At 26.8% G+C, this 15,508-nt stretch overlaps 1 protein-coding gene across 1 annotated transcript in view; it reads left to right on the top strand.

Moving 5' to 3' along the window:
- The first annotated feature begins 5,607 nt into the window (after window positions 1-5,607).
- LOC142319475 (zinc finger protein rotund-like) overlaps window positions 5,608-15,508 on the top strand; it is a 131,972-nt gene continuing 122,071 nt past the window's right edge. The window contains exon 1 of the mRNA XM_075356799.1: window positions 5,608-6,397. Within this exon, the coding sequence (XP_075212914.1) occupies window positions 6,269-6,397 (129 nt within the window). The 5' untranslated portion in view covers window positions 5,608-6,268. The remainder of the gene's footprint in view (window positions 6,398-15,508) is intronic.

Here is a 15,508-nt window from a genome sequence, read left to right as displayed (position 1 = left end):
TAGTTTGCAAGCGTCTATTTATGTTTTCAATTGGGTATTATGTTTAACAAAATATTTTCATCCAAGTTTTAAATTAAATGTGAAACTTAAAACCATACCTTGACATAAATATTACCCGTTAATCCAATATTTAATAAATTTCTAACACCTAATGATGTTAAAACAATTTTTTTGGCATATCTTTTTTATAGAAAGAAACGAAAAAACAAAAAATTAGTAGCACTGAAAAGCGCAGGAGATGAAGAAATCATTAATTCAAAAATAAAACTCTATATAGTCTTGTCATCATGATTTTAAAATTTACTCTTCTGTTTGTATAGAAGAAGAGAAGGGAAACTTTTAGAGCATTTTAGCCATCCATGGAAAAGATAATAAGATTAAGCAATTAAAATACTACATTCACTGATACAGAAACGAAAACTGAGACTTAAAATTAACTTAATTGAGACTTAATTAACTAAGACTTAAAACTGAGATTAAAAAATGGGATGAGTTTGTACTAAGTAAAAGAACATTCTAAAATTAATAACCATTTAAGAAAAAAAAAAGAAAAAAAAAGAAGTATATATCTACATACACTGCTTCGCCCATGCTATGTGGTTACTTGCGTTTTCCGTCACGATCAGGGATGTTAGCCGTTCCCGTCTAGCCAGGAAGCTCTGCCCCCGGGATCTGCCCTGAGTTCATTAAACTCAAGCGAGTAAGAATAATAATGATAACTGAAAATTAAAATCTGTTCAATTTATAAAGCTAGCAGTATATTGTAATTTTTCCGTATTATGGATTGGGTATGTACAGGACTCGCTAATTAGTTTTTAGATTTCTCATGTGGCTTCACTCGCGAAATATATAATTAGAATTACAAATACAAATTGCCACCAAATGTCACCGAAGATAAAGATTGATTCAATAGCGGTAAAAAAAGGCAAAAATTGTAAAAACACTTTATGTTTTTTAGCTCCTAAAATATTAAAATTTAAAAAACCCGAAAGAGATTTTTAGATATTTATCTGAAGAGTATTTCCAAGACCAAATCGATTGAATATTTCGTTTAGTACAGTCGGTGATAGACAAATTTGTAATTATTGTTTGAAATTAATTTGAAACCCTTTCTTCATCCTTTTTAAGGTTGAATTTTAAAAAATCTAGAAATTGCTTTTTGAATATGCACATGAAGATTACACACCAAAAATAAAGTTGATATCTTCATTTGCTACCGAAAAAAAAAAATAGTAAATCGATTATTACTACATTTTAACCCTTTAAAGTCGGAAAAAAAAAAATCCTTTCTTTGCTTGCACTTACGCCGTAAGAACAAATTTTCATCAATTTATCTTCAGTAGGTTTTGCTGGGAGCTGATGAATCAATCAGTCAGGATAAGTTGTTTTATAAGTATATATATATATATATATATATATATGTGTGTGTGTGTGTGTGTGTATCCACATACACACAACACAAGCATTACATATAATAACCATTTTATAATAATGATACAATTAATCGAAAACATGTGCTAATAAGAACAGTAGTAAAAAATTAAAAAAAAACTTTAATAGGTAAATTTTAAATATCAAAAGTTTCCGGCCTCCGTAGTGCAAGTGGTGGCGTCTCAGACTTTCATCCGGAGGTCCCGGGTTCGAATCCCGGTTAGGCATAGCAATTTCACACGCTACAAAAATTGTTATTCATCTCATCCTGTGAAGTAATACCTAACGGTGGTCCCGGAGGTAAACAAAAAAAAGTTGCAGAATTTTGTTATTTATGTAACAAGTATTATGCAGAAAACAAGTTACTTTTTCAAAATACAAGTTCAAAAATTAAAAGCAGATTTAATATATATTTGTATCGATTGTACCACTTTGTTCGAACGAAACAGGAATAGCAGGATAGTAAAAATAATAAGGTATTTTAAAAGAAAAATAATATAATATTTTAAAATATAGCGTTTTTATAGGATGTTGAAAATTATTTGGTAGAAATAAAGAGGGCATAAGACATTGAAGAAAGGAGAAAAGTCAGTTTCTCTTATGGGAGGAGAAATATGAGAGGAGACTATACAAAAACAAGCAGGTTTAATTTCCTCAGCTTAATATTATGTAAAATATACATATTTAAATATTTTTTTTAATATTAGTCATTTGATTTTTTGATGATTTTAATTTACTCAATTACGAATGAATGAATGAATATACTTTTATCTTATTAATAAATGTAGTTAAATTATTGTATAGTAGATTAAAATAGTGTATTTGAAAAATAAATAAAAATTGAAAAAAAATATTTTTATTGTTTGATTTAAAATTTAAAATCGTCGACAAATGCTTTTTTATAATAATAATATTGTTGTTTATTCTCTATTCCTTATTAATAAATTATTAAATAAAAATAACTTTTCTTTTTAACCTCAAAAATTTAAACAGAAATAAATATAAATTTTCACTTTCTTAAAATATCCGACGCTTATAATAATAAAATAATAATCCAGTTTCTAATGTTTCAATAGATTTCTGTGGTACAAAATAAAATAAGGTATTTTGAATTCGTTCATAAATTTGAAGTGAGATGAAAAATTGTCAAACAAAAATGTTGGCTGTCCTAGAAATTTGGCAGTCAAGAATGCTTAACGTCAAAAATATTGGTAATTATTTTGAAAATGTACAGTGAAATCTTTCATAATCTGAAGGAGGACTTTATTTTTTGGATTTATCATTGATTGATATTGGAAGTTAAGTATTTATGGAGTACATTTTATTGGGGAATAGAATGTTAAACATGTTTACTGGAACTTATGACTTATAACAACTAAGAGTCAAGCTATAAAGTATTCTATCATGAACACGCATCTCGATGAGATCTCCTGATTACAGCCGACAAACTGGCCGTCGGATCTGACTAAACTTCCGAACCTACTGAATTTTATATAACATCCATCATCATATATTGCTTGTGCACACATCTTAAGGATTAGATCCGACTCAACGTTTGATCATTCACCTGTCCTACTCACTACAAGTGTGGTGGTAATTAGGAAGAAGAAATCCCCTATCCTACGCAATAACTTGACAGGTTATTCCATGTGACAGACGTACAGGAGCAGGATCGAGGATTAACTAGTGGGACCCATTGAGTTAAAACGTTCGGCTGATATATATTATGCGACCGGATACATTGATGTTACAAGAAGCAAGGTAAAGCGGACTATCCACAACAAGTAATGGATCTTTTTTCGACCAAGAGGTGGCTCAGCAGGAGATGGCAGCGTTAAAGGAGACCAGAGGATAAACCATCTTAAACAGGGTTGCTCGGAGGTTGAAACGAATCCTAAAGTCATTTAAGAGGGAGACATTTAAAGATGACCTCAGTAATCTAAACCTTCTAAAAGACCGGGTAATGGTAACGCCGAAACGATTTCGCCCAGAAAAACCCTTCTAAAACAACCATTCTTTGTGGAATGCCACGAGAAAATTTCAGCGGCCATCGCCTCAGTTCACTCCACTAAAGAAGTCAGATGGGTCTTGGCCTAGAAGTGATAATGGCCGACCTTTTTGCTAGTCACATTCAATTTGTCTTTCAGCCAGTATGTCACCAGTGAAAAGGAAATTCTCTATAGAAATTCTCGACAGAGCCTGATTCCGATGACTGTTCTGATTAAGCCTTTCTCATCTAGGGAAATGTTGAAAGTGATTGAAAACGAGTGGAACTCAAAGAAAGACCGTTGCTTTGACTTGGTTACCTACAAAATGCTAGTTATACTCACATATAATGTCATAATTTTTACGACTCAACCCTTTAATGGTATCCTGAAGTTGATCAATTTGCAACTAAGTTCAAAATAATTCTTAACGACTACGTAAACTATCTTGCTGTTAACCTCGTAGACAATGGAGAAGAAGTAAGGCGATCAAAGCGGGTACATGTACTGGACCTAGCAATCTTTATGATACTTATGACGAGCCCTCTTTTGACGATAATGATCAAGATATTTATGTCAATAATATTTTTTTATGTTTCAATTAATGTATAATGATGTTTGTTCCTATGTTACTATTCTCTTCTTTTTTTTCTACATTCTGGTTTTATTAGTACTACTGGACATTATTATGATTTCTAGTACATTACTGGCTGGACTTTATAAATGCTTATCCTACCTTTGATTTATTGTTGATATCTATAATGTATTTAATTAAGATATTTCAAGGGAAACTCCTTTACAACTTGATTATTGTGATGGAATTTATTACCGGTTTCCAATCTACGAAACTAATTATAAATATAATTAGAGATAAAGAAAAAAACAAATTTAGGAATTTTTCATGAAGCAGATCTTTGACGAGTAACAAATTAACTGAAGGGAAAAGTGGCAGCGTTGAAAGTCTGGGAAATATTTATTTCAGTAATAATATTTTACATATTATATCATGTCCTGATAATTTTTCTTATTTATTGCCAGTGTTGAATCATTTAAGAAATGTTGCTTTTAAAAAGGTTTGATATAGTGTTTCAATATTTTTTTCTGCTCCGTTTTAAAATAAAATATATATAAAATTTTATTCTTATCAGATTTAAGAGTTAATTTCAACGTATAATTAAAAAAAGTAATATTTATATATTTATTACTTTTTTTTTTAACTATTTTAATTTTTTCTATTACTATTTTTTATATATAAATAAATAAATATATATATAATTGTATAGGTTTGGGTCTTATATATTTATATATACCCGAACCTCAATCCAGTCTCTTTCTAGGAGGGCTAGAGGCTAAATAAAGTTTTTAAAACACATTTTTGTCACCTAGGACAGAACAAAGACAAAATATTCTTCTCATATTATTTTATTATTTTACAAAATTATTAAATATCACTATAATAATATAAATAAATCTCTTATTTAAATCCTTAATTAAGAATTGTCAGAATATGTATAAAATTATTAGGTAAATTTAAGATGGATTTTTTTTTAATATGATGAAAGGATCCCTTCCATGTTATCTTGGTTATTAGAAGTTTTAATGCATTTATTCTTGGTTGCAAACATACTCAGGCATTGCTACTAATGGTAGTCTTGATAAACGTACAAGTTTTTCATATAAATTCGTTTCAGACAAAAGGGAAGTAGATTTGTTTCCAGCTATCAGTAATACCACACATGTTAGAGGTAATAAAAAAAAAGCAAAAATACGTAACGAGTGACATAAACCAGTTTTTTATATCATAACAGAAAGCGGTTCAATTATTCGATGAAAAAATTGCCAATATGAATAAATAAAAAAGAAATACTGAACGACACGTGTTATAACCACGTGTAGCGATCACATCAAAAAATGTTTTTGCATTGTTCAAAATGTTGAATATAAAAAATACGGTGGGGAAAAAGCGGCGTCGAACGACTCACTTTTTATGAATCGCGTAGTAGTGCGCTAGGTGGAGGGAGGGATGTCTCAGTCTGCCCGAGGACCTTCTCTTCTCGCTTGCACACACACTTTCTCTCTCTTATTTCTCCCCCCTACTTCGCGGCCCCCACTCTTCGAATCTCCCTTCACTCCCTACCTTGCTGGCAGCCGCTAGAGTCGTCCACAACATAGTAAGTTACAAGATCCGAGCTCGGCCGGTTGTTTTTTCGTTTGTTTTTTATCACAAGTAAATTATTACCGCATCTGAGTCGTACTTGTACATATTACATGTTTATTTTTTCTCTACTTTTCTTCCTTAAAGTCTAGCGGTTTATGTTTTCTACCGGGAAAGACGATAGTGACACATGTTGGAAAGAGTTAAGTGTACGTGTTCCTATAGCGAGACCAGTGAATTTCTGGACCGGTGTTTTTACATTTGACCAGTTCGAAACAGAAAAAGTTTATGATGTGCATTGTTCATGTGTGAACCGTTCTGAAAGTGAGTCCGTTAGCAGCGGCGCTGGTGAGAAGTGTGTGCTGCCAAAAATACTAGTGGGCGACCTTGAATGCAGCTCTCCGCACGTGTAGTCCCAACTACTTGGTCCTGCCGAAAACTATTCTCATCAATATTAATGCCGGTCCCCGCGACCTAGCTGAACGTATAGCCCGGATTAATTTAAGAATAAAAGACATTATCTAGCCACAATGTCAAGGACACCCGTCTGCTGACATCGGGCAGAGTGCCGGTGAACCAATACGACCTATTCAACCATAAGGTAACCTAAATCGACAACCTGGAGGGCAGCAGCATTGCCGAGTACCGGGGCCGTACCGGACTCGAGTACCAAAACTCCCCTCTGGGTGGTACCACGATGGCCGAATGCAACGGTACGGAATATCACCACCGTCCACAACCGGAAGATATGAAGACATGTTATAGCAACCCTTCAACACCCCCCACTCCTCATGTAGGCGTTGCACCTTCACCACAACCCATTAAGGTATTACTATTTATTTTTGACTGTTTTTTTTTTCAAAATGCCGAACAAAAATATTTAAAAGTTTTCATATTTACAAACCGTTAATAGAATTCATATTATACTGATGACCTACTATCATATCACTAAAGGATCCTTCAAAATTTGATGTAATTAAAATTAACCCGTACAAAAAATAAAAATGTTCCAAAAAACCTTTTTTTCATTAAAATAAAACATGGTTAATTTTAATTTAAATAAACCGATTGGTTGATAACAACAGTATACAGTTGTAGAAATTATTTTGTTTATTTTTCTAATAGTTAATTCTTAATTAAAACCTTCCAGATCTTTTTAAATTTAAGGAAATCAAAATTATTTACCGAGAGCAGTCTCCTTATCGCAGTACAATTTGTCTGATGTTGTGGTGGTTATTTTCTTATAAATTTTGTTTGTTTATAATGATTTAATGATCGGTTTTGTCTTTTGTTTAATATATTTGTAAATATTATTAACTTCTAAAATGTTATACTCTTTTGATTTGTTCAATAATTACAAGATTATTTAAAATGACATTTAAAAATTGAAATATGAACAATTTTTTTTCAAAGTGTAATTATAAAATAAGTAATACTGAAAATAAAAATTTTAATTCATATTTTTTCTTCCTTCCTAATATTTTATAAAAGAATATATTTATTTTTACGATACAAATAAGTATAAAAATTTCTTTTGATTAGATTAGAATCCTGAGAAGACTTAATTTAAACCGTGCTTAATATATTTTTCACATCAGAATTTATTTTTACAAAAAATACATAAAAAAAATAATCATGTTTGGTTATTAAATAAACGAAATTTTGCCTAAAAAAAAATCTTTATAATACGTTTTGTCTGGAAAATTTTCACTATATTTAAATTATTTTTTTACTGTTAATGTTTAACTGTTAATAATAATGCTATTATTACTAATTACTAGTATTTTAAACTTTTTTAAAATTGTATTTTTTTTTTCATTTCTTCCTTGTATGGCATCGATGTAAAGATTATTTATTTTTTCGTACTCATATTCCCAGTATTAAACTAATACGTATTAAATATTTAAAAATAAAAATTCTAAAATCAATATTTCTTCCTTCTTTCTAATTATTTATAAATTAAAGTAATCTAAAATAAGTTTTCAATAGAAATTACTGCAATTGTTGATTACTGTAAGGTAAAAGAAGTCTTTGTTTACTTAAAACAAAAAAAAAATGGTCGATATGATATTAGGTCTATTTTTAAACTTTGCATGTGCGCATGTATTTTTTTTATTTTTATTTTTATCGTTTAATTTAGTAAGAGTATAGATCCTTGCTACATCCTTACTTTATTTTACTCTTACAAATATTTTTATTTTATTCATCTATTTATTAAAGTTAAGATGAACTCTTAGTTCATCTTAACTTTAAGTTAAGACGAACTTAAGAGTTCATATTATAAGTTAAGATAATATGTTTCTTTTTTTCTTTTATGATTTTTATTTTTTTTAATTTAGTTAACATTTATATGTGTAACTTAAAAATATCACTATATAAAACTAAAAAAAAAAAAAAAAAATAGATATGGGTCTGCACAATAAATATTGAATTAGTACGTTTGCTTAAAAAAAATTCTTTTGTAAAAAAAGAAAGAAAGATATAAAAGCTGATAAAACTTAATTAAAAAAATGTGTTTTATACACGTTTATTCTTATATATATATATCAATTAATAATTTCTAATTATTATAAATATTACGTTATTTTTTTTCTTTTTATACGTAAATAATTGTTAAGAGTGACGGTACCATAGGTACTACATTATTAATGTATAAATGTTATACTTTTTCAAAACAAATTTGAATTAGATTTACTTTCAGGTTTTTTTTTAGTTAGTTGGTAGAAATTATTATTGCTTATAAAAATTTTTGTCATGTCAAATAAGTAAAATATTTCATTTGTAAGTTGTTATGATTAGAGGAAAAATTGTAACATATTAAAAAAAAACTATCTATAATTTACACGTTTATTATAGTAATTTTTGTTTATGTTTTCTTTATTGTTAGTTTTTTTTCTATTTTATCTTTAAAAATGATTAAAAATGTCATGTCCGTGTGTAATTTTTCCTACTTTAAACTGAAGTTTTATTATTTATATTACCACTTTTATTACTGTAATATAATAATTATTATTAGAACGTGTTTATTTGTTAAAAAACCTAATACTAATTAGGTTCATTTATTAGTGGATTATCACTTATTTTACATACATATTTTATTATATTAATCTGTAATTTAAAACTAAATTAAACTATATTACCCAAAAACTTTCTGATCAATTTTAAAAGTTTTTTTTTCAATAATGGTATAATTTTTTTTTAGTTATCACTGAACTTAATAAATAAATGAATTATGATCATTTATTTAAATCATGTTTACTAGAGTCCTGTGTGTGTGTGTGTGTGTCTGTGTATGTGTGTGTGTGTGTTTGCAGGAAAGAGAAGAGTGTGCCTCCAAAATTCTACCACCTAGGTATAGAATCAAGTACTCATAAATCTTTATTTTTACAAAACTATTATTATTATTATGTACGATTTAAATAATTTTCATCCTGATATCTTTATTTAAAAAAATAATAAAATGTAATTCTTCAAATGACGGTAAACAGAAAATTCATTTAATCTTTTGTTATAAAAAATCAGACTTCTCAAAATACATTACATAGCCTTAATAGTTTCATTTATTTATTTGTTTAATTAATTTTCCTAACAAACTGTAACCAGTCAAAAATTAACCAATTAGTTTATTATAAAATTGATTTATTTCGGAATGTTTTGTATTATGAGCTACAAAATTGAAAAAAAAAATTATTAAATATTATAAACCAAAATAATTTTATACCAGAGCAACAAAAAAAAAAAGAAAACTTTTGTATTGTCCATATCTGGTTGCTATAAATTCTTTTTCTAGCTTCGGGAACCACCGTAAGGTATTACTTCAGAGGATGATATGTATAAATGTAAATGAAGTGTGCAGTCTTGTACAGTCTCAGGTCAACCATTCCTGAGATTTGTGGTTAATTGAAATCCAACCACCAAAGAAACACCGGTATCCACTATCTAGTATTCAAAGCCGTATAAGGATTAACTACCTTTACTAGGATATTGGACCTTGGGGTAGAATAACTGTAAGGTTTTCAGTTGGATTAATGATAATATTAGAAATTATAATTTGTGTTGTAAGGATTTTTCATCAGTCATTTATTTAATTTATACCATTATTATAAAATACTTGAATATTTATAAAAAAAAATTATGGTTTTCTTGGAAGATGAATATTAGGTTAAGATTGAAACCAATTTATATAAATGTACGCTTCATGAAAATGAGTTATTGAAATCGGTGTAAATAAATCTTACTTGAGATTTTAGATTAATTTAATAAGATCTTTTATATTAGATAAGTTTTCAATTTTCGTTTTTTTCTATTTTTTCAATTAGATTTTGATGATAATAGTTGGAAACTGGTAATTATTTATGGCTCAAATAACTGCATTTTTTTATAATCGTGATTTAAATAATAATTTTCCCAGGTCTGTTGCCACGTAAACCGAGTTAAGTTAAAAAGATGCTATTTTACTTTCATATTTTCCAGTTAGGAGTACTTAATGAAATTTTTTTCTATTTCGTAAAATTGTTTATTTCTTATATTAATATTGTCTCTTACTACATTTCATACAGTTATTTTTTGTGTATGTATGTATATATTATCAAAGCAAATTTATTAACTATATGAAAAGTCATTATACAGTAATGAATTGAGTTTTTTATCTTATTAAAATGCATATCATTTGTGTAAATAGAATATTGTGTAAACTTTCTTTACATTAACTTGCATTGAAGAGAGGGAATTATTTATCCTAATTACCAAATTTAGATTATTTTTATTTTTTTTGTTAAAATAATTTTAAAATTGAAAATAAATGTTCTTAAATTCATATTTAAAATAATAATAAATTTATCGGATAATTTTTTGCTAGAATTAATAAATAAAAATGGTACCTTTTCAGACTACTTTACTGATGTGCTGTAAATTTTAATGAAAAATAATTATTTAGTTCATAAGCTGAAGCTATTTCAGTTTCCTCTAACTAGTGTTTTATTTATATATGTATTTAAAGAAAAATAAAGAAGTAAAATAAAGAAGTTTTATGGGTTTCAACAAACCTTAATACATTATCGACTACTTTTATTATAAAATTTAAAAAATAAAATAATTCTTCGTAATCTTTTTTAGTAGTTATTTCAAAATTGTGATCAGTTATATGAAATATTTATATGATATTTTAAGAAAGATTTTGTACTACTTTTTGCTTTATATTAACTGAAATATTTATTCATTAATATTTAACTACTGCATTAATACTAGTCAGTATTGGTAAAGTATCCTTAAGTTTAATTTTTTAATGATGATTAATTGTTTTAAGGTTTAATTTTTAAAAAAATATACTCAATTTAAATACTAACAAAAAAAATTACTCATAGACGAAAATTAATATACTTTAATCAGTATAATGAATTAATTTTATTATTAACCAATCGTGCAATTGAAATAATTTTAATTATTATTACTGAATTTAAAAACTTAAGTCCTTTATTTAACTCTTTGTTAATATTCTCTAAATTTTATGCAATGAGTTAAAATAAATTTTTGACGATAAAAAATAAATTGTTTTAATTTTAGAAATATTTTAATTTTGATGTTAAACAGAGGCTTCAAACGAAGGTGATGATGGGTTTGTAAATGATTTATTTTCTATTTTACAATAAAAAAAAATTTAATATCATTTTGAAAACGTATTAGCAAATATATTTTAAATTAAATATAATTTAACCGCTGTTACTACTGAGTCCTCTTTCGTCTTATAATACTTCAATTTTATATTCTAAAGTAATATACAGTATAATAATGTTCCTTGTGAAAGGAAATTATTATTTTTAAAAGTGAATATGTTATATTGTCTCAAAGTTGGGTTAGTTGAAAAATTGGTCTAAATGTTAGGTAATATTTTTAAAAAAATTTTTTATTAGTAGCTATAAAATTCCCCAAAAATCCAGAAACAAACAAATTATAAAATAAATCGCATAAAATGTATGCTATGAAATTTGACTAAGTTACATAAGTGATTCTCGACCTTTTTAGCTTCATGACCACCAAAAAGTAAAAAAAGAATATTGCGACCCCTTAACCAACCCAATGTTCTTTTGCTAACTAGTTAAAACTATTTAGCAGCGTTGATAGCGATGGATAAGAATATGCATGTATGTACGTATACTCATGTTTTTACATTTCTCATGTATATGAACAATTTCCATAAAATGATTTCATTATTATTTACGTGTAAAGTTGTAGGCTAATTTCACTCCCCTTTCATATCACCCCGACCACCAGGTTGAGAAACTCTGTAGCATATTTATAAAATCAGGCTTAATATTTATTTCATTGCTCTGAATTTTAGCATAAATTAATTGGAACTCTCTTCAGTAAAAATAATTAGATACTTGTTTGTTATCGGACCGCCACTTTTTTTCACTTTTACTTTTCCTTCAACGCTACAGCAGAGCAGCTATAACTTTAGAAGGGAATTGTAATCGGCCCAATTTGGACATATGCAGTTTTCACGGGATCTTGACGTTTTGACACCTAAGGAACCCAAAAAACCGTATGGAAATTTTCCGGATGTTTGTATGTACGTGTGTGTGTTCGGTGTTGCACTCCTTTTATCTCCAACTACTGGACCGTTTTAGACCAAACTTGGTCAGATTACTTCTATATATGAAGCATCGATAACGTTAAATTTTCAACTTAAAAGGTCACGGAGGTAAAGTTGTACAGTATTTTTGTGTTGATTGTTTAGATTATGTTGACTCCGTGTACTGATGAATCGTACGTATAACAAAATAATCTACGCTCGCTAACCACCGAAAGTGTTACCTCGCGAGTTTTATCCTCCGAAAGTGTAATATATTTTTGTTTATATTATGGTGTTTATGAATTTATACTATATTTATTAGGTGTATATTGTTGTTTTGTAATTTTTATTTTTTATTAAAAAATGTATTTTTGCCATCTTAAATAAACTTATTAATTTTCTCATGAAATCTGAAGAAGTTGCATCAGAAAACGTGGTGGTGCGATAACAAACAAGTACCAATAATTATTACATATTTAATATATTTTGTAAAATTATATTTTATTATATTTTTATTTATTTTTTTATTTTATCTTATTATTAAATATTAAAATATATATATATATATATGTGTTTTTTTGTAAAATTATATTTTATTTCTTAATCTTTTTGGAGATTTTTGTAACGATTTGATAGAAATTCTGATTTTTCCAAATTTTATTTATTTATTAATTTTGGAAATTTTGCTTGTTACACGATCTGCTTTCAATTCTTTGGTAAAAGTATGAAAACTGATTAATAAAAAGTTACTATTGATGGAGGGTTTTTCCTATTGTGCTGTCGGTTTTATATAATACTCGTATACAATTCACTGCTGTAGGCAAATTCGTTCACTGTTGCCGTTATACGGTAATGATTGTATAAAGCGGTACAATTGTACCATCAATTTGTGAACAAAATATATTATCTTTGATTACATGTATTTATTTATTTATCTTTTTTTTTTGTAAAAAGAAAAACTTTTATGTATATATTTTTCTTTTTAACTGTAGCATTTTGTTGCATCATATATTATAAATAATATCCTTAATTTATTTAATATAACCTTATAAAAGGTGTTAGGTTACATTTAATATAGCTGAATTTTTAATTTAGTTATGATATCATAAGACATGGTTTTTGTTCTTTATAATCTTTCCTCCTTTATACCAGGTTATATATCCTTAAATATTATTAACACTATTGGCTGAGTTACATAAACCTAGTTATCCTGAGATTTGCATAACTTATAACAATTAAATGTTATTTAATTTAATGCTTCTATAAAACGTCGCATTTTTAGACTCGTGACTTTATTAATGGTAATATGTTTAACTTGTATCTAATAACTCATCGTAAAGTTTCATTTAATAAAATTTTCCAAAATATTTCTCTCATCCTTTTATTTTTAAAACGTATCCACCAAATTCGTTCTAAATTATTTTTTAACTTAAAAAAAATTTTATCAACAAAAAAAATCACCGCAATTTTTATTACTCGATGATCAGAAAATGACGTTCTTAACTTATAGATGATTTTAAAATGTTAATTATAAGTCAATTTTAAAACATGTTTTGACATATTAGGTTCAATTTTGAGATATATCTAGTAAAACTAATATTGAAATTCAAAAACGTTTCTAATCATGCCATGGTTGATTAAAAATTCCTTTTTATATAACACTATTTGGCTTAATGTAGTGAAACAAGAAATTAATAGCGTTTTCTAGTAAGTAAAACAATTTAACGATCATTAGTAAATAAACAATTTATTTTTTAGGGAAGCAAATATCTGTTCAATTTTTTTTTTTTAATTGCCCGAGAGATTTAAACTAATTTAACTTTTATCTAAATTTAATAATATTTATTATATTAATCAGTCGATCAGTAATCATAGACGGTAATTCTAACGTTTATTACAATAACTTTACCGATCTCCGTGGCGAAGTAGTAACATTTCGGGCTTTCATGTAGCGGTACATGGTTCCAATCCCCCAGTTAATCATAGAATTTTTCATACACTACATAATTTACTTTGTTTTATTATTTCTATTTCATATTCCCACGGGATAAGCTTACGTGAATTAATCTATTAAAAAGAAAACAACAAAAAAAAGAAACAATTTTTTGATTATACCAGAATGAGATAGTAACTCAAAAACAGATATAACTGAATAAGATTTCTTAGTTTTGATGACCCCTCCCAACCTGTTACATTGCACTATATATCTAGCCTCAAAAAAGTAGTGTCCAATGCATTTCTTGCTCTATTCTTGAAGTTTCTGTACAAATTATGATTCAATATACGAAATCTAATTTCTCAAATTATATTATTTTTATCTTTTTTCAAAAAAAATTATTTAAAATTTTTTAGAATGTGTAATAATTTAATTAGGGTAAGATGGGTTGTTGGGTTTATGTTTTACAAATTTGGTTGTTTATGATGTTATACATGCATAATTAATTCTTTTTTAGTTCTGTGTTTTTTAATGAAATCGTTAGTTTAACATATATAGTTAAATGCGGCTTTTTTTCAAAGTATTGTTTTAATAAAAAAAAAAAAAATTGATAATATGCTGTTTTTACGCATTTTTTTTGTACTTAAATTCCGATACGTTTTACCAGATGTACGAGTATGAATCGTTATCTATAATTTCGAATAAAAAAATTGTGTGTGTGTGTGTGTGTGGGTATGTGTTTATATATATATATATATATATATATATATATATATATTAAACGTGTTCTTATGTCCTTAATATTAAATTTTATATTCGTCAGACACAATTTATTTTAGTTTATTAATATGTTATGTGAATACATTACAGCAAAGAGCATAGGCCAAATGAGCGTACAAGGTTATACAACAATAATTAATATTATTGATAAAAATTAAACAATAATAATAAATTGATAAGCATATTTCACAATTTTTATTTTTGAGTGCCAAATTTCTACATAACTTCAAGAAATATTCTTTATGCATTTAAAATTCATTATATTTTTATTACATATTATTATTGTGTTTTAACTTCTGATACTATATTAGAATTCTTTTTCTGTAATTAATTACAATTTATGAGTAAAATTAGGCAATTTTAGTTACAACTTTATGTACTGTAACTGAATTTTATGTGTGTATATGTTTGTTATTCTGAACTAAATTTTATATTCTTTAATATATGAATAAATTTATTATGGTTATTTAATAATTTAATTATTTTATATATTTATACCTTTATTACAAATTAGCTTTTGTACATAAAATTGTAATGCCGTATTTTATATACTTAATATTGTAATGCATTAAAGTATGAAATAATTAAATCGTTTTTATTGCCGGGAAGATAAATCAAATAAAATGTATGTTTAAAATTTATTTTTTACG

Source organism: Lycorma delicatula, chromosome 1 (assembly GCF_047948215.1).
Source record: "Lycorma delicatula isolate Av1 chromosome 1, ASM4794821v1, whole genome shotgun sequence".
In the NCBI taxonomy this organism is placed as follows: domain Eukaryota; kingdom Metazoa; phylum Arthropoda; class Insecta; order Hemiptera; family Fulgoridae; genus Lycorma; species Lycorma delicatula.
The sequence above is the reverse complement of the archived record's forward strand: the minus strand, read 5'-3'. Positions and strand labels throughout refer to the sequence as shown.